The sequence below is a fragment of the Mesoplodon bidens genome (genome assembly GCF_964165515.1).
Source record: "Mesoplodon bidens genome assembly, chromosome: 11".
Lineage (NCBI taxonomy): Eukaryota > Metazoa > Chordata > Mammalia > Artiodactyla > Ziphiidae > Mesoplodon > Mesoplodon bidens.
Genome location: NC_138167.1, coordinates 72278639 through 72304799, shown reverse-complemented (window position 1 = coordinate 72304799; position 26161 = coordinate 72278639). Strand labels below are relative to the sequence as shown.

General features: G+C 40.1%; 2 protein-coding genes across 2 annotated transcripts in view; both read right to left on the bottom strand.

Annotated features, from left to right (window-relative positions):
• Positions 1-1897: 1897 nt before the first annotated feature.
• RTCB (RNA 2',3'-cyclic phosphate and 5'-OH ligase) lies at positions 1898-21929 on the bottom strand. Its single transcript, XM_081249744.1, has 12 exons — positions 21739-21929; positions 18708-18786; positions 17479-17546; positions 16268-16367; positions 14028-14184; positions 12263-12419; positions 11095-11254; positions 9649-9824; positions 8960-9148; positions 7920-8030; positions 6400-6519; positions 1898-3011 (listed from the first exon to the last, which is right to left on the bottom strand). Exons 1-12 carry the CDS (start codon positions 21829-21831, stop codon positions 2904-2906), a joined length of 1518 nt encoding a protein of 505 aa, XP_081105870.1. The 5' UTR covers positions 21832-21929; the 3' UTR covers positions 1898-2903.
• A 1776-nt stretch (positions 21930-23705) lies between these two features.
• Positions 23706-26161, bottom strand: part of BPIFC (BPI fold containing family C) — a gene marked incomplete at both ends in the record, with an annotated part of 37336 nt that continues 34880 nt past the window's right edge. The window contains 3 exons of the mRNA XM_081249068.1: positions 23706-23828; positions 24699-24775; positions 25539-25602. Of these exons, the coding sequence (XP_081105194.1) occupies positions 23706-23828; positions 24699-24775; positions 25539-25602 (264 nt within the window). The remainder of the gene's footprint in view (positions 23829-24698; positions 24776-25538; positions 25603-26161) is intronic.

Genomic DNA, 26161 nt, shown 5'->3' with positions numbered 1-26161 from the left:
TCTATGACATGTTCCCCTTATAACATTATCTTCTTTTCGGATCAATGGTGTTTCAGATACTAGTTTTAAAGCAAGATTTTTTTTTTTTTTTTTTTTTTTGCGGTACGCGGGCCTCTCACCGTTGTGGCCTCTCCCGTTGCGGAGCACAGGCTCTGGACGCGCAGGCTCAGCAGCCATGGCTCACGGGCCCAGCCGCTCTGCGGCATGTGGGATCTTCCCGGACTGGGGCACGAACCCGTGTCCCCTGCATTGGCAGGCGGACTCTCAACCACTGCGCCACCAGGGAAGCCCTAAAGCAAGATCTTCTAAAGATGAGAATCTATCATAACAAATTAGCATACTCCAAGGTGCTTGATTAATAATTAACAGCATCTTCGAACTCAACTGATCCAGATGGACCCAAATCATGCTCTCTGGACAACATGAAAATCCCACATAGTCAAGCAATGGAGCAGATGTAACAGTAAGGACATAGGTGAGAAGTACGGACAGAAAGGCTATGTCAGTTGTGTATTGAAATAGCAGGCAGAGAGTTGCAAACACTTCAGCAATATAGGTGATGCTTAAAGGCAATTTTCAGAAATAGGAGAAAGAAACTTTAAAATGACCATGAGGGGAAAAAAGCAGTCTTATGCAGAACAAAATAGGAAAACCTAAAAAAAACACTTCAGTTCCTGAAACTTCAGTTCCTTGTTGCTCCAAAAATATTCACAAAATTAGAAAATTAGTGAATGTTCATATTTTGTTTATATCTCATGAACTGGTTTTCCCAACCATATGCTGATGACAGGAATGATACAGCCCATCATCAATGTGTGAATGGCAGTGCTTTTGAAAACATTAATGATAAACCTACTGGCTTTAGAGGCCTGAAAAAGGGACCAATATGTGCATAGTAATAAGACTCATCTTCATGCCTGAGAAAACCAGACAGTGCCTTATCAAAGGGCTTTCCCAGCTGCGTCCATGTACCCAGGCATGGGGTTCTTTTACTCAGGGCAGTAAAAACAGTCCATTACATGAGCTTCATTTGAACATTCACTTTTAAGTGGCTTTTTGCCACAAATGGGAAAAAAACATCTTTAGAACAAGGAAAACATTGTTTGTAGTTTTCTTTTTGAACTCAAAATATTAACCATTACTTTCCAAGGACATTAATAGGGTCAAGTTTGGTAGAAATGCTACATATAAGCTTATAGTACAGAAATGCCACGGCACAAACCATCCTTCTCTATTTCTCCTCCTCGCCTGCTCCCCTCTTCCCTTCCCAAAGAGTGACTTTCAAAGCATCTAATAAAATGTAACCTATGTATTTAAGATGATCTGCAGCATTTCTTGCACTGACATCAGTTAGTTTTGGGAGAGGACTTTGCTATGAATCAGTTTCAAACAACATCATTGGGAAAGCCCAGTTAGAGGACGTCCACTCAGACACTCAGTGTTGCCTCATCTCTAGAGAATCTAGCACTTTCCAGAAGACTGTTTCTCATCTTTAAATGCCCTCCAGCGTTCACAGGTAACCTACATCCTTAACTCATCTGTGCACAACAGTTGCTGGTCCAATCTGGAGGCATAACTATTGCATAATTATTGCATTACGATTACTAACCTACTGATAACTTTCAAACTCTACCATCAAAAACATTAAAGTTACCGAGTGCTCAGAGTCAAGACATGCTATTTCATATCATACATTTTTCAGAGGAAGTCTGCTTTTCTCTAGCCTTCCAAACAGCAGTTAGAAGACACTCCAATGGGGGGAGGGTTATTATATGTTGAGAGATAAGCGTGCATCTCTGAAAGCAACCAGGGAGAAAATCAGAAAACAGAAACACTGTCCAAAGTGAACCAAGAAAAAATACTAATTATCCTAAGCCATAAAACATTAAGCACAAAATATAAACAACATATTACAACTTTATTAGATTCTTCTATTTTACTGGCTATTTAGACTCAACTATGGCCTTAGTAACCTATAACGTTAACATCTTTGGGTGTCACAGTATATAATACCTAATCTGATTAGGTGGCACTAGGACTAGCCAACCTGTCAACACAAGAGTAACCATTAACATCATAGCTGCGGCCATTTGATGCTTTTATAATAATTCGATCATAAATGTAAAGATATCTGTATTATGTGAGGGTTCTCTGCTGCTGCTGTGCAAGTTATTATTCAAGAAAAGTCTGCCAGACTAGGCCTAATTAAAGATACCAGCTGATGCCATTTTTACAGGGAAGTCAGAAGTCTGCCATATAGTTAGAATGACAAAGGTAGCAAGTCTATGATGAATTACTTTCTCTTTTGGGTCCCTATCCCTACACCTCCACACATAACCCCTCCATAACGTGTCTCATTATCCATCTAACATCTTGCTATGACCCTTTTATATGCTCCAAGCAAGAATGGTATTTAGGGTTTTGCTCAGTGCAGGGGAAGCGGGTATAGGAGTGGCTAAATGGACAAACTGACAAACAGAGGGCAAAAAGAAACATTCCAAAACCTTCCTATTTAATACAATGTTCTTCATGACACCTCTCAGGCTGGAAACAAAGGTTGGTGTAAAGAACTTCATTCTGATGATTAAAGACTTGTATGACTGAGTAAGGCAGTTTCTTGACTTACCCCCACCCCCTAACAGACTTTCCTAAAAACCTGTGGGATAATCAGGGAGGAAGCATATACATCCCTTTCCAAATGGAGGCACTGTGACTCCTCCCAGAAGGAAAGTTTACAACATTGGCTACTGAATCAGGAGCCTCCCTGCCAGCCATTCTGGAACGGGCAGCTACACCTGCACACCCTGGAACCTGTCAGGTCTCGAGTCTGATGTCTGAAGAGCATTTCAGTCCACGTCCACTTCAGTGAGGGTCAGTGGTGTCCGGTGGCTGTGGTCAGGGTTCTATCCTTTGATAACAGCAATCGGTCTCAGTTTAATGGCCTTCTTGCTGATTCCGGCATCATGGCAGGTGTTCACCACATCAGTCACATTCTTATAGGACTCAGGTGCCTGCAGGGGAGGAAAAGTCTACTTAAAATGGAATCTTTAAAAGCATTAATGTTCACTTGCAATTTAAAAAATGCACATTCAAACAGTACTGAGTTGGTTTTGTTTTTTCTTTTTTTTGCCTATCAAATAGGCAAAGGTTTAAAAGATGATTAAGCTCAGTGTTGGTAAGGGAGTAGTATGATAACACTCTCATCTTGTTTTATTTTTTTTTCTGTATTTCTCTAAATTTCCCCAAAGAACATATATCACTTGTATAAGTAGGAAGAGCAGTAAATGTAATTGAATAAAGCATATACACTAATACCCAACTGGAAGGAAATGTACCAAATCATCCTGTTAGTGGTAACTGTCTTTGGATGGTGGAGTTATTGGCAATTTTGATTTTGTTTTATTAGATATTTCTACAGTTGTCAAAATTCCTGGAATGACCATGTATAACCTTCACAATAAGGAAAGGTTATTACATTCATATATATAACTTACACTACATATGTGCATGCATACATGGGTATACATACATACACATACAATTTATTTCTGTGAGTTTCTAGTAAGACCTCCCCCCTTCCTTCCGTCTTCCCACCATTAGAACAAATCTCACCACACACACCCTTTATCTCCATTCATGTCAACACAGCAAGCTTTTAGGCCTCTCAGACTGATTCCCGTGGGGGCTCTGTACACACCCCTTTCTATCCCATCTCCTATTCCCTTCCAGTTTCTGAAACATTTCCACTGTGGCCACTGAACTCCTTCCACTGAGTCAAAGGCAAAGAACTTCTTCCTTTCTTCTTTAAGCATTCCCTTCACTTTCTTGTTCTTGTTGAAACATGGACCTGCGCTGAGGATATTTCTTCTGCTTCCAACTTTCTGAAGTGCTAGCTGTTTTCTCTCCCAAACTGGGTCATGCCATTAGGTTGAGAGGTGGGACAGGTGTCCTTGCTCTTCATGGTTCCTTTCAGACCATTCTGCCTCCTTTCTCCCAGTTTTGAATGTTGCAGTCACCATTTATACCACCCACTACTCTTGTTGCTGCAATCTTCTGCTAGAGTCTGATCCCCATTGTTACTTGAAGTTTTGTAGCTCCTGGGTCACCCTCACCCTCTCCTGCTATAATTCAGAACGATTTCAGTATCCAGGAAGAGGATTCTTTCAGTAACTCGGCTTCCTAGTTTCTTGATTCCCGCTCCTTCAATACTTACCTCAGCCATTCACTCCCAGAGTCATTCCCCCAGAACTCATCATTACGAATGATTACAACTCCTCCACAGTCTCAGCTCCCAGCATCCCAGACAGCCTAGGTTTCCACCTCCAACAATCCTTTAACCCCACGAGACCCACAATCCCTTTGCAACACCCTTCAACAACCTTGCTTCTCTTTTACTGTGCCATACTTGCAACCCTGGTTAAAGGAAACTCAACATCTATTTCATGCCTGCACCTATACAGTTGGATGTAGCTGAAAAACACCCAACCACTGAATTTAAGCTCAAGTGAGCCCTTGACGCTGTCCTGGCAATCACCCAAAATTTCACTAGGCCAATCACTTTCTTAGATGATGATTTTATACCTTCTCCTGCATCCCCACTCTCAGTTGCTGGCCCTACTTCCTATTACACTGAAAAAACAGAAACAACCAGATGAGAATCTCCATAAACTCTCTTACCATATCTTCCCTGACTACCAGCAACTGTACCTTCTCTCCTTTTATTAAGGATGAATTACCTAAGCTCCTAGCAAAGACCAACCCCACCAGATCCCATCTCCTTTCATCTACTCAAGGACACTTCTCTAGTAATTCCCCACTCTTTCCTGCATCATCGATTTCTCTTCTAGATTCTTCTCAACAGCATGCAAACACATCAATTAGATCATGTTATTCTTCTGCTCAAAATTCTCCTAAGTCTTCCCCTCATCTCACTCAGAGGAAGAGCAAAAATTCATTTGTAAAGGAAAAAACAAGGACCCACATGATCTGGTGCCCCTACCTCTCTAATCTCCTCTCCCTCTTGCTTGCTCCAGTCACGCTGGCCTCCACACCATTTCTTGAACCTCCAAGTATGATCTGGCCTCAGAGTTTCTGCACTTGCCATCCTCCCTGCCTGGAAAGCTTACCCCTAGATACCCACGTAGCCTGTTCCCTTACCCCTCTCAGGTCTTCACTCAAATACCACCTCACTACACCCTATCTAAAACTGCACCCACTCCCAGTCTCTCCCTATCCCCCTTCCCATTTTTACTTTGTAGCACTTACCATCATTCTACACACTATACATTTTACTATTTGGTAAGTTTCACAGGAAAGGATTTATGTTTGTTTTGTTCACTGCAATATCCCTAGCACCTAGAACAGTTCCTAACTATAGCAGATGTTTAATAAGTATTAGCTGGATGAGTGAAAAAAATCGTATGTAAAATGTGCAAGTAAAAAGTATACCAAATGTTAAAAGTGGTTATCTCTGGTTGGTGGAATTCTAGATGTTTTCTTCTTGGTATTTTCTAAAACCTCTTAATTAAAATCAGGTGAAAAATTAAGTTGTTAAAAAATAAAGCTTTGTCATACTCTTTAATGCAGTAATTCTGCTTTTGAGATTTCACTCTAATTATTAAAACATCTGGAGGAAAGCTTCATGCATGAAGACACACAGTACAACTTAATTTAGCATAGCAAAGATGTGGAAACTACTTGAATATCCACTATGGGCAGAAACTTACGGTACTTAGCTAGTAGAATATTTCTCAATCGTTAAAAAATGATGTAAACAATATTATGATAATGTGTTAAATTTTAAAAAGGACTATAAAATGTTTGTAAACTATGATTATAACCAGTTTTAAAAAAGCATTTAGGGAAAAAATGGCAATAAGCATCTTAAAAAAGGAGGCAATAGTTATGTCAAGGCACAGAATTTCTGGATGACAATTTTTCTTTTCTCTTAAACTTTTAAAAGGAAGTTATGTTACTTCTAATTTAAATATGTACATATGTGTACATATACATACATGTAATTTAAACAAAATCTTTGCTCCCTTATGAATCAAAAAAACCCATTTTCTCAAACATTTCCCGCCCTACCTTTTCAAATTTGCTTTCAAATTTAACTGTTAAGTATACAGTTGTGCAAAAGAAAGGTTAAGATGGGTCAGCTCCAACTAAATTTAAAAGCTTGTAATATGTAGACAAAGACTGTACATGAATGGTAAAAATCATTCTTATGGACCCAGCTCATAATTAACCTCCAAACAAAAGAGAAGACAATGACAGACTGTAACTGAGGTTATTTAAAAAAAAACCATTTCTATTAGCAATACTAAAAATTGCTGTGTCCGTGTACTGGCATAAATTATAAACAATTTTATGCTGAATACTTATCAAAATTTCACTTACCTCTTCCATAACCAGCTTGGGTGAGGCAACACGGATTGCAATTCCCATGTCTGCCAATTTGTCTAGGACGTCCTGGAAATCTAAATTACGCCTTGACTTTGCTCGGGACAGTGCACGGCCCTAGATTGGGAAAGGAATGAACTTCATTTATAAATTCTGAGCTCCAATTTATGTTCAATCCCAGCAATTATTTGAACCCTTAGGATCATATGCCTTTTCCCTGACTTCTTTTTAAACTAAAAAAATAAATAAGAGAGTCTTTTTCTATTTAATCAACACTGTAATGTGCTTTTTGTTTTAAGACTCATCCTTTTGGAAGACAAATTTACATCTACAAAGCATTTAGCATTTAAAGACTTAGTTTTGTGTATCTAATCACTATTAATTATCAATTACATATAAATATGTTAATTTAAAATTGTAATCAGTATGTCTATCATCACAAAAACTTTGTGCTCTTTGTGGTTTAAAACAGTTTCTCCACCTTAGCACTTACTGACATCTTGGATGAGGTAACTGTTGTGGGGACTGTCCCATACGTTATAAGATGTTTAGCGGCATCCTTGCCCTCTACCCACTAGATGCCAATAGCACAATTCCCCTCCCCCACTGCAACAACAGAAAATGCCCTGAGACACTGCTAATGTGTGTGGGGAGATGGTTTTGATCACTGGGTTAAAGTTAGGAGTTGGGAGGCAACTGAAAATGAAAAAGGATCAGAGGAAAAAAAGTAGGGTTAATATATATGTGAGGGTCTGTCCTACTGAGAAGGTATCATAGACAGTTTCTATTTTCCACTCCATCACCAGCTAAGAGCTTTGATGGCTTAGAAGAGCAGTTGGAAAACTGGTTTGTGGGCCAAATCTGGCCTATTACCTGTTTTTATAAATACAGTTTTATTAGCACATAGCAATACCTATTTGTTTATATATTGTCTATGGCTGCTTTTCTACTAAAATGGCACGATAGAATAGCTGCTACAGAGATCTTACGGCCCCAAAAGCCTAAAATATTTACTGTCTGGTGCTTTATAGAAAGTTTATCAACCTCTGGCTTAGAAGAGGCAATATATTGAAATAGGTGTGCAGTCTACACATGGGTCCTGATTTGCAAAATGGTGCATATCCTCCAAATCTCGAGTGGACCCACCCAGTAAGGAACAAATTATGCTAATGGCTAGGTCTGTGAATCACTGAGATACACTGTGATGTAAATTTGCATCAGGTAAAGTTTTATCAGTCATGCTAGTGTGATAATTTCTCAATCTGGATTTTGTGGACTCACAGAGTTGAGGAATAGTCCCTGGCCGTACAATGACCCCACTAAGGTCGAGATACTTGGTGTCCTCAGTTAGTTCACTAGACAGTATATATTATGGGGAAAAATTCAGGTAGAAGACAAGACAAACCCAAACCTCAACTTTGTTAATGCTCAACCAAGTACATTTACCTGTCAAAATGCAAAACAATGACTACACTGAAGAGAACATTTCTAAGTAAGTTTCTGTTTTCATAACTCACCGCTCCATGACAAGTTGTTCCAAAGGTCTCTGTCATGCCCTGCTCAGTGCCAGTGAGAACATAGCTACAGGTTCCCATGGTGCCACCAATGAGCACAGGTTGTCCAGTGAGCTGAGGAAGCACACAAATCAAACGTGTTAAAATTTAGAAAAGCATGAGCTTTCTATGTCTGAGATTTAAATTTCCTCTTGCATTGGAGGACCGTGGAGAAACCAGGGCCTTTATGTCAAGATTTTTTTTTTTTTTTTTTTTTTTTTTTGCAGTACGCGGGCCTCTCACTGCTGTGGCCTCTCCCGTTGTGGAGCACAGGCTCCGGACGCGCAGGCTCAGTGGCCATGGCTCACGGGCCCAGCCGCTCCATGGCATGTGGGATCCTCCCGGACCGGGACACGAACCCGTGTCCCCTGCATTGGCAGGCGGACTCTCAACCACTGCACCACCAGGGAAGCCCAACCAGGGCCTTTAAATGCACTGCGCTCACAACTATATTAAGATATTATTTTGATTCTTTGATAGTTGAGAGGGAAGGGAAGAGGATGGGAGGAAAAATGTGAGGACCAGGAAGGCAGCAGAAGACAGACTGAAGGTAAGAGCAAAGCAAAACTCAAATGTGTAGTGAAGTGGTTTTAGGAAGAACCATCCTGAGCAAGGCATCTGCCCTCTCAGGCTTGTTTCCTCATCTGTGAAATAGTAGGTTAAGGGTCTTTCTAACTCTATCACAGCCAGACACCAAAAGGATAAGAGGAATGAAACAGACTGAGTTTAATCTTAATCCTGTCTTCTAATCATTCAAAGGCCTTAAAAAGATAATCTTAGTGCATCTTAATGGAGTAGAATATTCTCCATGCAGCACTACAGCACACTGCAAGCACAGATGATGGGGGGAGTCATGCTTCAGAGAAGACTGGAAATCACTGTTCTCATGGATGACAGACTGTTTTCTTTTCACAATTGCTGCTTTCCTGTTTAAATTCTTACATATTTAGAACTGTCTAAATCATGCCCCCACTGCTTAAAACCACAAATGGCTCAGTACGTACTTGATAATCAACCGCAATGAGGGGATGGTGAGGAGGGAAAGCTCGGGTGGATCCCTTCCTGTGTACTAACAGAGTCCGTTCCTTTCCATCCACCACATGCTGTTCTACTTTGGCAATATTGTGAGAAACATCATAGATCACATGTAGGTCCAAGTCATCAGGGGTTGTGTTGAAGACCTTGGCAAAAGCCTAAGAGAAAAAGCTTCGTTAAAAGTGGCAGAACCAGCTCTTCAGAACTTATCTTATTGATTCTGGAAGGTCTGCTGGAAGGGAGTGAGGGATTTAAGAATTCAAAAATAGCAGAATTATTAACCTTCATGTAAAGGACAAAAACTGTCTTTAGACCACAGAGCAAACGCCACTCCATAAATTCCAACTAGTCTTGACCGAACCCGTCAGAGGTGCTTCTTCTTCAGCCTTCTGAATCTCAGTGAACGGCACTTCTACCCTCTCCGCTGCTCAAGGCAAATTCTCGGAATAATTCTGGCTTCTCTTCTCCCCTCTCCTGATACCCTGCTGAGTTAGCTTAAGGACACACCGAGAGCTTGGACACTTCGCCAATATTTTGAATATCTATTACATACATTTCCCAAACCAAATTCTACAGGCTTAGATTTGAATACACTATGTTTTAAATTACTTAACTTCATCATGTATAACTGGGAACAGACAAGCAACCTCAACTGTACCTGACGGGTTAAGAAGGTCATGGAAGAGCGGTTGACCCAGGCATAGTTCCCGGCCGCTGCCATTCCCTTCAGGTAGTCCTGACCCTCTGCGGAAGCGATTCGAGCACAAGCCAACTGACGGTCATTGACTATAATCTTGTCTCTCTTCATGGCTTTTTCCATAGCTACCAGTGCATCTGAAAGGAGAGAGCGCAACAAGTCCAAACCAGCCAGCTTTCCCTTTATAATTCAGATTTATTGCAGAAAGGTGGGCTAGATTCAAAACCATTCTACAAAGAAACAAGTAAAATACCATTTTCCCTTTAAAGTGTTTCTGAGCTCATCTATTTATTGGTCAAGATATATTTATTGAGAATCTTCTGTCAGAGCTATGTGACACAATATATGCAGGCTCCAAAGAGAACACCTGCCCTCCAGGACTTGCAAGGGGAATGGAAGGTGGTCTGAGTTACTCCCTTCCTGGTATGTGCATGAATGAGAAGTAATAAAATATGTTTTATTGCCATCATGGTTTTTAAAAATAATTTTTAGTGACTTAAGAGAACTGGAGATAAGTTGCTAGACCTTCTGCATGCAAATCAAATCCATGATAAAGTGTAGAGCAGAACTCAGTAGAAAGTTCAGAATACTAGTCAATGCTCCATATATTTGCTAGACAAAATATTCTAACAGGCCAGGCTGGCACAAATTTTTAGATTCCCATAGAATGAAACGTACATACAAGGATGAACCATAATTGCAATTTAGAGTTTACAGTAATTTCCATGTGTCTATATAACTTTTCCTATATTCATAAATCCTTTCACTCATCGTACAAACATTCCAAAGTGACCTTTCTACTATTTCCCTGCCTCCTGCTTTTGTTCACACTGTCTTTTGGTCATGAATGTTGTGTGTGTGTGACTGTTCAAACTGCACATGTTATGTGTCCATGAAGTCATCTCTAAAATCTTTTCCCTAAACACTTTGTCTCTTCCATAGTATTTTATCAATTACTATACCTTCTGTCTTTACTTTTTCTTCTTAATGAACATGACATCTCTCTCATGAGACAATTTGAGGGCGGAGCCCTTGCTATTTCATTTCTGAATCCACTATAACACCTAATCTTGCAGTACAGGTAGGTGTCTAAAACATATTCCTGCATATATCATAAACTCTACAATTTCAAGTCTTTACTGCTCTTTCTTGGCCAGACAGTAATAGTAACCTGTAAGAGTAAATATGGTAACTGGAGCCTTTGACAACACCATATGAAATAATTATTATTTCCATTTTTTTCAGACAAGTAAGTTAAGGACCAGTGAAGTTAATTTCTGCTAGTTAGGAAAACCAGGGTAAAAACCTGCACAGTACAGTTCCAGCACTTTCTCCCTTTAATCTCTATATGGTTCCCCACAAAATGTACATTTTAGCACCAAGCCAAAAATTAGGTCCAGAATATACCTGTGGCTACTTGGTGGCCCAAGCCTCTGCTTCCACTGTGGATCATCACACACACCTGTCCCTTATGGTCAATGCCCATTTTCTTAGCAGCATACTCATTGAAAATCTCATCCACAACCTGGATTTCTGCATAGTGGTTGCCTGCTCCCAGAGTCCCCAACTGCAAATATGAGAATGTCTGATAAAATAGCTGCTATTCAGGTTTGAAAAAATCCATTTGCAAAGCAAATAGGTTAAAAAAACCAATAAAACCAAAAAGATAACCACACAAATAGTGTAACAAAAAAACTTCTAAGCTTAGAAATGCTTCATTCACTTAAAGTAATATCCCACACAACTAAAATAATGTAGACCAGTTCCTGCGTTTATTATATCATTATTTGCTTGAGGCACAGCACATTAAAAGCATCATAAACGAAAACTCAAACCACCAAATGGCTCACAGGACAATTTAAACATCATGGAGAGAAGGGTCAAATTTTGGGGTGAACTCTGGTGAATGTTGACTCTTACACAAAGTCCAAGTTCAAATGATTCTTGAAATATCTGTGAGTTCACTGACACCTACCACTAACCATCACTGGAAGAATATATCCCATAACTGGAGCTAACAGATGCTTTACGGACCCAAAGAATGGCAGTGTTGGAACAATCTTAGAGACTGCTTAGTTTTAACTATCGCCATTTTCGGATGAGAAAATGAGACCCAGACAGGCAAAAGAGACTTGCCCAAGGTCACAGTGAATCAGTGGCAAAGCCATCACAATTTGCTGTAAATTTCAAATATCTGGTATATTTTTATCTCATGGACACCATGAACCGACAAGGTATCTGTTGTCATCTTGGATGCTAGAAAACTTTCAGCCAAATCGGTAGATTGTCAAAGTTTGTACATATGCAATTTTGGTATACATTTTAAGCCTTATAATCATATCCCATTTTCCTCCCATCCACTTCTAATTCATGATATTTTATTTTATGAACATCTGCAAGCTCCTGATAGCTTTTTAAAAGATTAAGAATGAAGCATAAACAAACAAATTTGTGTTCCTTTTGATGTGAAAAAAGCTGGGGTATATTTACTACATGGAAGACAGATTTTTTTCTTCCTCCCAAAAAAAACAAAATATGAAAAAACTGAACATTTCCCCTGCAAAGCAAGCGCTACCTGGGGAAGGCCTCTTTTCTTGGCCCTGGCAGAGACCTTACTGGGGTCGGCTTGCAGCATCCTTCCGTACTCCTCACAGTGCTCCTTGTCTTCAGCCCAGGCATAGCCTTCCCTTAGGGACCAGTCCACACCCATCTCCAAGGCCTCCTCCAAGTCTCTGAGTGAGTAACAAGGTGCAGGTCATTTCACAGCCAAGGAAGATCAAAATCTAAAGATGACCACATCTCCAAAGGCAAAAGAACTATATTGACTATTGCCTGTGTATCAGGCATCGTGCTAGATGTAGTTCATGCTCTCAGCAACTCTAGTTTTTTGAGGAAAAGCAGTTACATAAATAATTGAATATTAAAATTATAAATGCCACATTACAGATGATTATAGTTCTTGACATTTACACAGTCCCTCATACTTTTCAAATCTTATTTATCTCTCTGATCCTGAATTCTATGAGGCAGTGATTAAGCAGCCACAGAAAATGTATAACCATAATCAAATATCATTATCTACCACCAACTTTACTACAGCTACACTAAATTTTCATAGTAACTTATGAAAAATTACAACTAACAAACAAAGCTATCTCAATGTCCTCAGGCAACACTGGTTAAATTTTAAGGTCTATTCCCACCTTCACAGAAGCACTACGTCGCTTTACTGCACCTGCACTTTGAAGCTGAGGTGCACACACGTTAAACCCTTAGAAGGAAAAAGCTCTGATCTTCACTTAAGGTCTAGCCCTCTTCCAGAATACCATCCGGAGAGATTACAATGATCAATGGGCCCTCCCCACAACAGCCCATTTCAAACATTACTTATTAGGACAAAATTCCTATCTAAAATATTTGTAAAGATGCTTGGAATTTATTTAGATGTTCCAGGTGTGCTTTTCAAAGTGGGACTGCATACCAGGGACCACATAAAGTCACAGAATAAGCATCTTCCAAATGTATCAATTTTACTCCAAGTTTCTTTGTTTTGTTTTTTGGTAAAGGGGAGTTGTATAACAGGAAATAGCTAAAAACATTTTAGTATTAATGTCTGTACATATATTTGAATAGAATGCACAATTCACATGAACTTTTAGATAAAGCGGAAGATATTAATGATACATACTTACTAAGCACACCCTTCTGCACAGTGTAAGGTGCACAGCTTTACACGAGCTATGACAGTACCTCAACGGCCATGTAAAAGGCCACTGTGCTGTAGCTTTGCACTGGATTGTCTACTTTGGAAATACACAACATCTTAGGTGAAGAACACACTCGGTGCTATCATCCAAAACGGAAGGTCGTCAATACAGGTTCACTGACAAAGGACAGTGGGGTTCAGGATACAGCCTCTGAAGCCAGAGGATCCTTGGTTTGAATCCTGACTTTACTTACTAGCTTATTTAGTGTTATCTCTTTAAACTTCAGTTTCCTTTCTTGTGAACTAGGAATGGTATTAGGGTTATTATCTACACAAAATGATATACACCTACACTACAGCACAGTGCTCTGCATAGAGGAAGTGCTCCGTAAACATCAGTGGATATTATTCTATTATGAATTCTACCATATGTCAAAGGCTGTCATGATGAACATGAATTGACTAATGTCTCTAATGAACGTTACAGACCTCATACTTAAAAAAACAATTCGTTACCACTTCCTCAACAGTGACTGAACAATCCCCATCTCCTAAGTGTCCTACACTGGAAATGAACGTGAGGGTCGTGTGATTATTCTCTCTCCCTCCCTTTACTGGCAGCTCTTGTTCTTACTTGGCATTCATCGGGATGACGCCTTTCGACCCCACCCCGACAGGAATGTGGTCGAACATAGCTTGGGCGAGCTGCTCCTTCACAGGCTGGACGTCACTTTCATCTAAATTGGTTCTTAGCAAGCGGACACCACAGTTGATGTCAAATCCGACACCACCTACAAAATAGAGAAAAGTTAGTCAAATATTAGCAAAACCAGGTAGTTAGGCTTTGTTACCTGTGGTTTCCCACTATTAATAAAGGGTTTAAAAGACAGCCACTCTTTTAAAAGTAGCTATGTTTTAAAGGAGCCAACAAAGTGGTTCTCTGTGGGTAAAGTCTGATGACAACATAATTTAAAGTAAATACATACTAAAGGTACTTTGTGGGTCAAGGAGGCAGTAATGAACAAGTAACATCTAGACTAGAGATTAAAATTTGAATTACGTGCTTCTCTTTTTTTCTTGATCACTCTTGTCAGGGGTTTATGAATTCTATTAGTCTTTTCAAAGGACCAACTTTTGGCTCTGTTGATCCTTACCACTGTATATTGTTTCATTAATCTTGCTCAATTATTTCCACCTATCTACATTTTCTGGGTTTAATTAGTTGTTCTTTTGCTAACTTTTTGAGATGGATGCTTAGATCATTGATACTGCAGACTTTCTTCTTTTCTAGTTTGTGCACTGAAGGCTATATACTTCTATCCAAGTATGGCGTTAACAGTAATCCACAATTTTTAGACAGGTGTTTTTTAAATTAACATCAGTTAAAATTATTCTGTAGTTTCCATTACGATTTTTTGTTTTTGACCCATGGGTTATTTAAATGCATATTGCTTAACTCATAAACATGGGTTTTTCCCCCAGGTTTTTATTGTTATTAGTGATTTCTAACTTAATTCCGCTGTGGTAGGATAGTATCCTCTATATCAGTGGTTCTTAGGTGTGACCCAGGAATTCTTTCAGGCCTTTAGGATTAATTGTATAACAATGCTAAGACATTATTAGCCTTTTAAACATATTCTCTCTACTGTCAGTGAAGTTTTCCAAAGGCTACATGACATGTGATAACATGCCTGCTCTGAGGGGTAATGAGACATGTCCTTGTGTATTGTTGTTTCTAAACTTTCTCAGTTTTAATTTCCAGTAAGGTAAACATTGATAAAAGCCTTTGAGATCAACCCTCAATAATTTTAAGAACATAAAGGGGTCTTGAGCCCAAAGTTTGAGAACTGCTGTTGTATGATTTCAATGCTTTGAAATTTGAGACATGCTTTACGGCTCAGTATATGGTCAATTTTGGTAAACATTCTGTGTGCATTTGAAAAGAATGTGTACTCTACAGTTCTTGGATGCACTGTAATGTGGATGCATGCACAACCACACATGTATATGAGAGATCAAGATGTCAAGTTTGTAACAGGATTGTTCAAATCATCTGTGTCCTTACTGACTGAAATTTCCTCAAGAGAAAAACAGTGCTAAATGTTGGGCTCATGTATCTGCACTTTTCCTCTGGATCTTAGACTCACAAATTCTTACTGCCTCTGTAGTTTTTTTATGGTTTCAACAGATGCGTTTTTGGCTCTGTTTTAAAAATTTCACGCAGCTTTTCTCATTGTTCTCGGCAAAGGACTGCCTGAAATGACCTTGTCGACTGCTGCTGGAGGCAGAACTCTCAAGACACAATTCAACCTTTCATCTTTTTTTCAGCCTCTTAACACAAAGATATTACTTCCAGTGTGAAACATTTTCAGTGAAAGCACACCACAGCAGAAAAGAAGTATACAACTACAAGTGACTAATAATGATGCTAATGAGAGTAAACACTTATCAAGTACTTCCTATGTGTCCAGCATTGTTCTAAGTATTTTAACACAGCTTAATGAATTTAATCCTCACAATAATGCTATGTAGTAAGTAACATTATTAACTACAATTTGCCTAAGAGATAACTGGGGCACAAAGAAGATGTATAATTTGCCAGGGAAGTGTTTCAGTTTCTTTTGTAGCCCATGTCTGAATAGTGCCTGGCACACAGTAGGAGCCCAAATAATTTACAATAAATATATGCTTTACTTGATATTTTAATAGCCTCTGAGTGTCCACAATTAATTCTCTCAGTAAATGGGGAAAAGAAATGATAGAATATGATGAGGCTGACATTCACAAACAAAATGCAGCCGTGCTCTATTTTAGAAAGGCTACGATTCTGAGAGAAGCTACACACCTGACAGCAGACATGCACAGTGACCTTACCTGGGGATACCACTGCTTCAGGGTCATTCATATCAAAAGCCGCCATATTCCCAATAGCAAACCCATAACCTGAATGGACATCAGGAAGCCCAATGGATCGCTGAAAGAGAATTAGAAAATAAAATACAGCTTTCTCACTGGCACTCTGGCTGCCTGATAGACCTGACACTGTCAAATAGGCTGGGGGGCTGAAGCCTTCCCTAAATCAAGATTCTGTTTTCATGAAATCTTCTTTATTGGTGGAAATTAGGTATAAAAATTCCTAATCATAAAGCCAAATATAGCAGGAAAAACTTTTTTACCAAGTCTGACATTAACTAAGAAAATTGAAAAGAGAAAAGCCTTAGTACCACATGATATAGGAGGACCACATACTAACTTTAATGCATTATTACATTTTAAAGATGATTGACAGATCGTGGTCATGTCAGGCTGACAGGAAGAAAATACCTGATTTACACAGGTCCTTAGTGTTTAAGCAATCAGAGACAAATGTAATCCATTTGATGGTATGAAAACTGTACAATTTCTACATCTGGGGCCTAGAAAAAGATACTGACCCAGGAAGACTGGAGGTCAAAACATGGTAGGAATACATGCAGACACCTGGACACTTACGAGTTCCTTAAATGCACAAGCCATGTGTTTTCATTTCTCCTCCCAAGTGCCCAGCAGAGAAACCAGCATAAAGACCTCAAAAAATGTCTGCTGAATGGATTTAACATCTATCTCTAATGGTGGAATCTAAATGTAGACTCACGTGAGGGCCCCACTTGTACCATCCAGTTCTATCCCCACCATTGCTACCACCCTCCTTTTCCAATCATATCCACAACAGCTATATTGCCCTTTGTTCCTCCCCTCAGTCCTAACCCTTACGATTCTTGCCAATCTTTCTCCAATCAACCTCTTAAATGAGGCCACAGTGAAACTTTCACTGGTGGCAAACTGATATAAGAATAATGTGTACAACAAGAAAACAAAATCTACTTCAAAGGTTCTCAAACACTTATAGATTCTGGCTAAAGGCAACCAGAAACTGAGATGTTACCCAGACTCAGTTATTTCTTTAAATTCCATGGTTATTTCTAGATGTTTGAAGGTCACTGTCTAAAGGACACCATTATCAGTTAGGCATGGCCATTCATCCATTCAACAAACTTTCAGACTAAAAAAAATATGAGTGATTAAAACTGTGAACATAGACTCACATGAACAATCCCAGGCAGGGCGGCCACATTGCCAATTTGTTTCATGGCTGGCAGGAAGCCACCAACACCTGAAAACAAAATTTCAATATTAGAAAAGAGGACATATTTGATTTTTAGCTTAAGTGTATTCATACTTTTCTAGATTGCGTTAATGAAGGGGTAGTGGTTAGGACTGCTAAAACAACAAAGCATAAAAGGGTGTTTGAGATGAAGTGGAGAAGAAGGCAGCACATGCACAGGAAGGTAGTGAGGGCAACCAGACTAATTACAAACATGCTGTCAGTATTCTGTGCATACCACGGAGGATTGCTTGCAAATACTGTACAGGGAGATGTAAAACATAATCATTATACCTTATGTTGTCAATATAAAAAAAGGGTTCTTTTAACTGTTCATAATATATATCAAAAAAAAAGTACTGGTTTTACTCTAAGTGACAAAGAAGAGCAATTTGGAAGAGTTGGGAAAACACTGGATGGAGAGTCAGGGGATCTGGAGTTCTAATCTCAGCTCTGTCACTGGCTGTGTATCATTTCAGACAAGTCAGCACACCCTGGTGGGGGGTGGGATGAGACTTATTTATTTTAGGTTTGTTGACTAAAAAAATAAAAGGGTTAAAACTAGATTTCTATTCCACCATCACCACTAGAATGTTATATTACAGTTTTATACATTTATCTCTAAACCTCCCTGTAGTCTTGCAAGATAGGTGTTATAAACTCTCTCTTACAGATGAGATAACTGAAGTTCAATGAGGCTAATCAGTACACAGACTTTGTAATCAGACACTCCTGGATCTGAACTCTGATTCTGTCACTGAGAGACTGTGCAACCTTGGACAAATTAAAATGACTTAACTTCACTCAGCCTTGACTTAAACATCTGTAAAATGGAGATATCCTTTTAGAGTTACTTTAAGAATTATAAGAGATAACCTATGTAAAGTGCCTGGCACATAGTAAGTGCACAATAAATGGTAGCTCTTGTTATTACTGTCCGAGGTTAGGTGCAAAACCAACCAGGTCCATCCAGCTCCAAGTGCCTTCTACAAGGCCAGGTGGCTAACAATGTGATCACGAATAAGTAACGGTTCTCATCTCATTTGAAGTCTTGATCGTTCCTTGACAACACTTTTGTATTTTTAAATTATAATTATTTGAGTTACCATTTTTCAGGTCACAAGGCAGACACTACTTGTACTGCCACATGTCAAACTCTAATTTACTTACCACCACCTCGACAGGCATTCCTTAATTCTTCAAACATTAATTTTTCCAGAGCATCATTCACATAGAAAACTCCTTCAACCTGGTACCAAAGAAAAGGAAGAATTATGTCTGAGCACATGGACCTGATGTATATAAGTACAGGATAGAATACAAACACTGTAGGCAATATTTATTTTGCTTTACTCTTTATAAAACACTTTCACATTAAACAAGCAGAAAACTACTTACAAGATGTTCCTATCTTTAAATATATCTTAAAAGTGTATTTTACAATGTTCACAAATCATTTTGTTTATTCTCCTACTCTCATAGGCCATATTTAAAAGTTCAACAGGTAAAATATTTTGTGTGTGTGTGTGATAAAGAAACGTCTTCCAACAATGCTCTCACTAAGGCCAAAGGTCTCAGTATTCTTGTGCTTCTAAAATATCAGTAGGTTTTGAAAAAAATAAATGAATCAAAAACTCAGATCTAAACATAAAAATGCAGTCATCTGACCTAAGTGTACTTTTTCTAGGTCTAAGACAACAGCACACTACACTTTACTGTGTCCTATTCTGATTTACAAATCTGTACTTAGGTAAATAGTGAGTAAAAAAATTTTAACAGGTAGCTATATAGCTGTGTGCTTAGTTTTACCATCTATGTAATTTTAAGGGGATAAAAAAGCTTGACAATAGAGGCACACAATGGGCAATGGAAGACATAATTATGTAACACCAAAGGACAGAACATTTTAATCACAGATCAAATATTATGAAGGATCTGCCTAGCATTAAAGAACCAAAGATTTAACAATCATCTGGACAAGGAAATTTATTTATCAGAAAGATGACTTCTGCATCTTACCACTGCATGAACAACAATACCAGTTATGGAAAATGTCTCAATTTTCCAAAGGACCACATTTATTAATTCACCAAACATTTGCTGAGGACTCATTATGTGTCAGGCACTGTACTGGGCAGTAGGGGAGATACAGAGAATGTGCAAGATCGTGATATTGTGGAACTTCTAGTCTAGCATGAAGCCCAGACTAGAAAATGTAGAGTGCAATGGGGCAAGTGCTGTAATAGAAGCACAGAGTACTACGGAAGAATCTGATGAAGAAGGGGCTCAACAGTCTAGGGAGGCGGTAGCCGGGGCGGGGGTGCGCTTCACAGTTTGTTCATTTTTTGTGAACACTGAGCTGGCTCTTTAAAGACAAGAGACATTACTGAAGCAGCAGCAACACATTTAGGAGCTGAATGGAAAGATGACATAAAGATGCGAGAGAAGTATTTTTAAGAAACAATGAGGAATTTTTAGTGCAGCACACGGTTCTTACAGGAAGAATGGAGATTAAGCAAGAGAGATAGGGAATTGTAAGTGTGAAGTTCACTACTCTTATGAGAATGGGAATACAACACAAGCCTACCATAAGGTCAGTAACTTTTTAAGAGCAATATATCAAGATTTCAACTCTCCATTCCCAAGGGAGGGGTGGTAGTGAAGTGTTGTTCAAATAGTTAAACTGGAACTGCCTAGCAAAAATCAGACTTGCCCCCAAGCAGAATTAGCGGGAGTGTGTGCATCAAAAGTTAAGCCAGAGGGCTTCCCTGGTGGCGCAGTGGTTGAGAGTCCGCCTGCCGATGCAGGGGACGCGGGTTCGTGCCCCGGTCCGGGAGGATCCCACATGCTGCGGAGCGGCTGGGCCCGTGAGCCATGGCCGCTGAGCCTGCGCGTCCGGAGCCTGTGCTCCGCAACGGGAGAGGCCGCAACAGTGAGAGGCCCGTGTACCGCAAAAAAAAAAAAAAAAAAAAAAAAAAAAAAAAAGTTAAGCCAGAATTGCTGACAGAATATAACAGTGTGTGTTACAATCCTCTTAGGATGATCATATGCTTTTTATTTTCTACTCCCTGCAGGGAACTGGATTCCATAAAAAGAAACCAGTCAAAGGAAAAAACAGAGCAAAAGGGAGGTTTGCGACTATGGGCTTTTTCTCCGCTCAGCGTCTAGCTAAGTGCTTTGCTCATAGGGGGCGCTCAATAAGTTTTAATATTGAGTAAAAGGGTGGAGCGGCTATCAGGAACTTTTACCAAGGCGCAGGATCACAAACCTTCAATACAATTGCAGGGCACCTAAAGGGATTTCAAAAGCCGTCTAACAACATATGCACCAAAACCTCACAAACGCCTTCTTCTTCACTTTAATGGAAGACCATAAGCACAAATGACAAGGAAGCCCAAGAGATACAGAGACCTGGCTTTCAGACTCTGGTATCGGGCTCCCAAGTCTCTATCGGGAATACGTCATCCTGTCAGAGGAAAAAAGTGAACTGGACATCACGTGTTAGCTGAGCTTCTACTGGGTGAGTAAAGGAAGCCGTGTAACCGACTCACGCTCAAAGCCCTACTGCGAAGTGCATATTAAAAAGAAAAAACCTGCCCTGTGAACTTTCTAGGTTGCCACGAGAAGCAAGATCGTTGTATTAAAACTCTACGCATATCAATTAAAAAAAAACCCAACACGGAGCAGTGAATGCTAGAAACTTGGTTCAGCGAACAAAGGTCAGTAACCGTTATATAAATGACCGGCATGACTCAGAGAAGCGGAGTTCAGTCCCAGAAACTGCACCCCGGACTGGCTGGGCCACCTAGTAAAAGCCCACTAATGTCTCTAAGGCTCAAGAACGTAACACATCTCACGGTGCGTTCATGAGACTTCTGTGTGAAGACGCTTTGCAAAGGCCAATTTCGTATTTACTGGGATTCCCTGGACGCACTCCGCTTTGCTCGTCCTCGCGGTTCGGGGACCTCTCCATCCGGGAGGTGGGGCCGGCACAGGCTGGGCAGCCCCGGAGGCGGGAGGGGTGGGTGGGGTGGGAGTTGGGGGATGGGAGGAACTCTGCTGGGGGCGGGGGCCTCTCCGGCGCGCGAGGGGTCGGGAGGGCTCGGGAGGGCTCGGAAGAGACCGGGCCGGGTGGGTAGAGACGCGCCGCGGGCCCCCAGCCGGGAAGGCCCCGGCACCGGGTCCCGCTCCCCCGCCTCACCTGCATGTTGGGCACGAAGCCCTTCTTGATTCTCCAGCAGCTTTTATTGACCTTTTCCAAGAACTGCAGTTCATCGTTATAATTGCGGCTCATGGCGGCGACAAGAGTGGCGAAAACTCCCGGCTCCGCTTTGAAGAGTCGCTGCCGCGTTGTCCCGCTGACAGAAACACCGACTTCCGGAACTCAACGCGCAGGCGCGGCAGGATGGGCGACGGCTAGCGCCGAGGCTCAAAACTCGTCGCACCAATCGCTTTTTTTTTTTTTTTAAGTTAAGTTAGACTGTCCTCTAGCGTTTAACTTTTTGGATGTTAACTAGTCATTTTCTTCTAGGCTAAAGCTAAGCTAAATTCAGTACAGTAGTTTTTAGTATGATCTAGTTATCCTTCGTTTTGGAAGTGTTTTCCAGCACTGAAAAACACACTGAATCAGGTCCAGTTGTTCTAAATAATCCATCTGCTTGGAGTTTACATCCCTAGTAGTGAGGGGAAAGAAATGTCTGCAGCCGAGAAAGAGAAACATGTTTAAATAAATACCACAACGGAAATTTTGTAATGTTTCAGAATGAATTTGTGAAAACATTAAATAACTTTTCTTTCAGAAAAGGGCATTCCAAAGAATGAAACGTGACAGTTTATCATTTATTCCAACAACACTGACAGGGGAATCTATTACGGGGGCATCTATCGCTATTTTATGAGCAATACGAAGATGAGTAAATGGCAGTCCCTATGGATAGCCAGAGCTTCCCAGTCCAGCCTTCTGTGATGACTAAGTATTCTATGATTGTGCTTTTATCCAGTGTCGCTTCTTCACAGTAATAAGCGAGCTTTAAGTGCCTTCGGTTTCTAATCCTACCTCATGTAAAGAACAGCGACTTTGAAATCAGAAAGGCTTCTTTTGAATTTTTACCTCTGCTGTTTACTGGCTTTGTGTGATTCATCTCTTTTAACCTTTGTTTCCTTATCTATAAAATGGGATCATAATTCTTCACAGAGTGGCTGTGAGGATTAAATGAAATGACACTTGGTAAGCCCTCCAGTAAACAGCTCTCTTCCATTCCCCCACTGGATTGTCAGCACCACAAATGCAAAGTGTGGTTTCTATTCATTTCCTACATTATCCATACGGGTTCCCCTTTCCTCCTCTTCTGCCCCAATTTTGCCCCATTCATTGGTTGCTTTAACTTAACCTACAGTGAGTTATCTAGGTTTAGTACTCTTCACTGCCATTTCATTTAATTTGAAAGGGAAAACAGCCTAAAACTTAAACAAGTGATACAACTTCTAGAGTTTCCTGTGTTCACTCTGTTTCTCTCTGGAAACATCTAAAGAGACAACATATTCCCTTTTTAAATCAAGGATTTAAAATTCTTGAATTCTGTACAAGCTCAGTTTGTGTTAACGTTAAGGACACTAAATTTTCTTCTTACCAGTTTTATTTTATTAAAAAAAATCTGGGGCAAGAAAATTTGCAAATAAAAAGGCAAAACTGACATTGATAGCAAACAATTTTAATTAAATACAGGGGACAGTAACAGTAAATATAAAACATAAAATCCAACATGCAGGGAAGGGGGAACCCTAGAGAGCTGAAGGGGCTGAAGGGATCTCCGCTGATAACAACTGATGCAAATCTGTATTTGAGAGTTTCTCATGCACCTCCTTAGAAGTACATGCCTCACTCTTGGCCCCAGAATCTCACAGACACAGGAACACACAACATGCACTCAAACATGAACACACATTCAAACATATACACCTCCACACACATGGGAACACACACATCCCGACTGAGCTCTTTCACCCAGTTTGCCTCCCTCTACATCCATGAGGGCTTGAAAAAGATAACTTCCAGCAATTCGCAAAACGGCTTTACAATTTCCGTGTGTACCATTTTCCCACTCTGGGTTTACAGGAGCTGTGGGATTAAGGGCCATTTACTTCCTGGAGTGGACTCCAAACAGGCAATCAAGGGGCTGGCTTCCCCCTCCACTGTCCACTTATCAGGTTCAGAGCTTCCCAACCATGAAAACTTGGCTGCTGCTTTAAGGACGCTTTATACTTCAGGTCAGTGGAAATCAAAAGGAAACCCTGAAAAGGATGCAACAATGAAGATGATATCAAACTTGGGGCACCTGGAGCCATAGGATGTCTGAGTTTGCCTGAGGGGTTGGGGAGACGTCGTTTCTTTACCAGGTCCTACTGTGCAATACCCTTCCTAACCCCTGTCCCCCTTGTGAGTGCCTCAGACATAGGAACAGGCCATTTTAGATTCTTGTCACCTTATGTGACTTAAGCAGTTATAGGAAGGGACATGGGGAGGGAAGAGGGAGTGCAGGGTAGTATATAGGATTGGAGAATTCTGTCAGAATCTTATGTTCACCTCCCCAAACCAAAAAGCCCCAGAAAGGAAGAAACAAGGTATTTTGAAGTTTGTTAATAATGATTAACCAGGAAACAGCTCACAACAGATCCCTGAACCCAGAGGAGGGTCTTTGGTTCAGGCAAAAGTTTACTGACTGAGAGAATCAGAAGAGTCAGTCTAGTCTCAGATATGCCCTTTTCCAGCTACACAAGCCACTTCACCTCTCTGAATCTTACTTTCCTCATCTATAAAATGGGATTAATAATCCCAGCCTTACAAGTTGTCTTGTGGAACAAATGAAATACAGTGCACTAGTGCATCTTCTTGTAGTGTGGTGTGAATAAACTTGGCTTCAAAGGGAAATCAGACTTGGTCTGATGGGTTTTTTTTTTCCACTTTGATCTGATTTTTAAACTCAAGTTTAAGTGCTTTTCATTGTTAATTATGTGCTTTAAGAGCTAAACATCTCATTTATAAAATTCCTCGGGCTGGGAAAAAACAAAGCAAAACAAAATAAAACAAAAAGTAAGCAAAATAGGAAGAGGTATATTCTACTATGAAAAGAAATGGGGGCAATTAATATTGATAATTCTTACCTCAAGAACTTCAATATCTGAATTGATGAGTGAGATTTTGTGTGGGTTGGGCAGAGGAAATCCTTGCTGCAATTTTGCTAAAATAAAGAACAAGATGTAAAATAATTGGGCCTGGGCATGGAAGATTTAGTAAACCTTTTAGTAAGAGACTAACAAGAAACTTTTTGATAATTTATCTTTCCATTCTTCCTGGTTCTGTGTCTTCATTCTCTCTGATATGTCCCTAGCATTTCCCTGAAAGAATAGTTAATTAATCTGTGCTTAATAAAAATGTACCTGCAACTATGGGCATTTGGATGGCAGAAAAATGCTAGCAACTTGTCCAATTTGTATTTTGAAAATACCTTAACTAGTGGGTCCTGAGAATATTTTGATCTCCAGTACAAAGCATATTTTAACCAAGCCAAACTCAAGATGCTACAGTTTGTGAACAATTGCAGCGTAGGGAGAAGGCCTAGGATTGTCATTCATTAAAACTGTGTCTGTCCAGATGGTTGTCTTTGCATAAGAACCACAGAGACACCTTCTAGGGATCATCATCTCATTTCTGGTTGACCCGAAGGAGACTCTTGACTGCCTAAGGAGAGTGGTTTTAATCTCCTTAACTCAACCAGAGTTAGCCGTTCTTGCTGAGTCTGCAAGTAGAGTTGCTAACAAAGCCTGGACCTGGAATCTCTAACTTCAAAACTGTATCGTTGATGGTACAATCTCTGTCAATTCTGGTGCTCGCCTCGATTCATAAGAACACATTAGAAGTACAAGCTTCAGGATGGAAAGTCCCAAACAATCCCCAACACTTAGCCAATGTCGGTGTCACATTGTTTCCCAAGAATCCCTTACCGTTGGCCAGTGGGAGGACTCCGAAGTGGAGAATGGAAGACAGAATATTCTCAAACCTCAAGACCTAAAATGAAAGGGGAAACTGAATCAGTTGCCAAATCAGGGCATTTTGAAAGCACCATACCTGGTTTGGACATGTACTCTCCCAGACTTTATCAGGACTGAAAGCAATAATTAGCATCTCCCCACAGAGATATTCTAGCTTTCCAGACACTGAAAGCTATTTTGTGTGAAGCCATTTTACAGGGTTTCCTAATCTTTTTTCCTCTTTGAGGATGGACATTTAGGTTCCTCTCTACAGTAAATCATGGTGACAACAAATGCAGAGGGACCACATGGTGGCAGCAAACATAACAGCTTAGATACTTATTAAGTAAGATAATCCTGAATGACTAATAGACATTCCAATTAGTAGTCTTCCATTAATTTATTGGGAACCCTGGCCACAGGAGTTTCCTTGTATTATATTATGCTCTATAGCTAATAGCACCACCAGAACATGCAATTTATCTTTAATAAACTATGGTAGTTGTATAATCTTAGCAAACTGCTGGTTCCTGGGAAGATTTAGGTATTAAAAACAAATGCACTATGATGAACATCAGTTCATTCAGTGAATATTT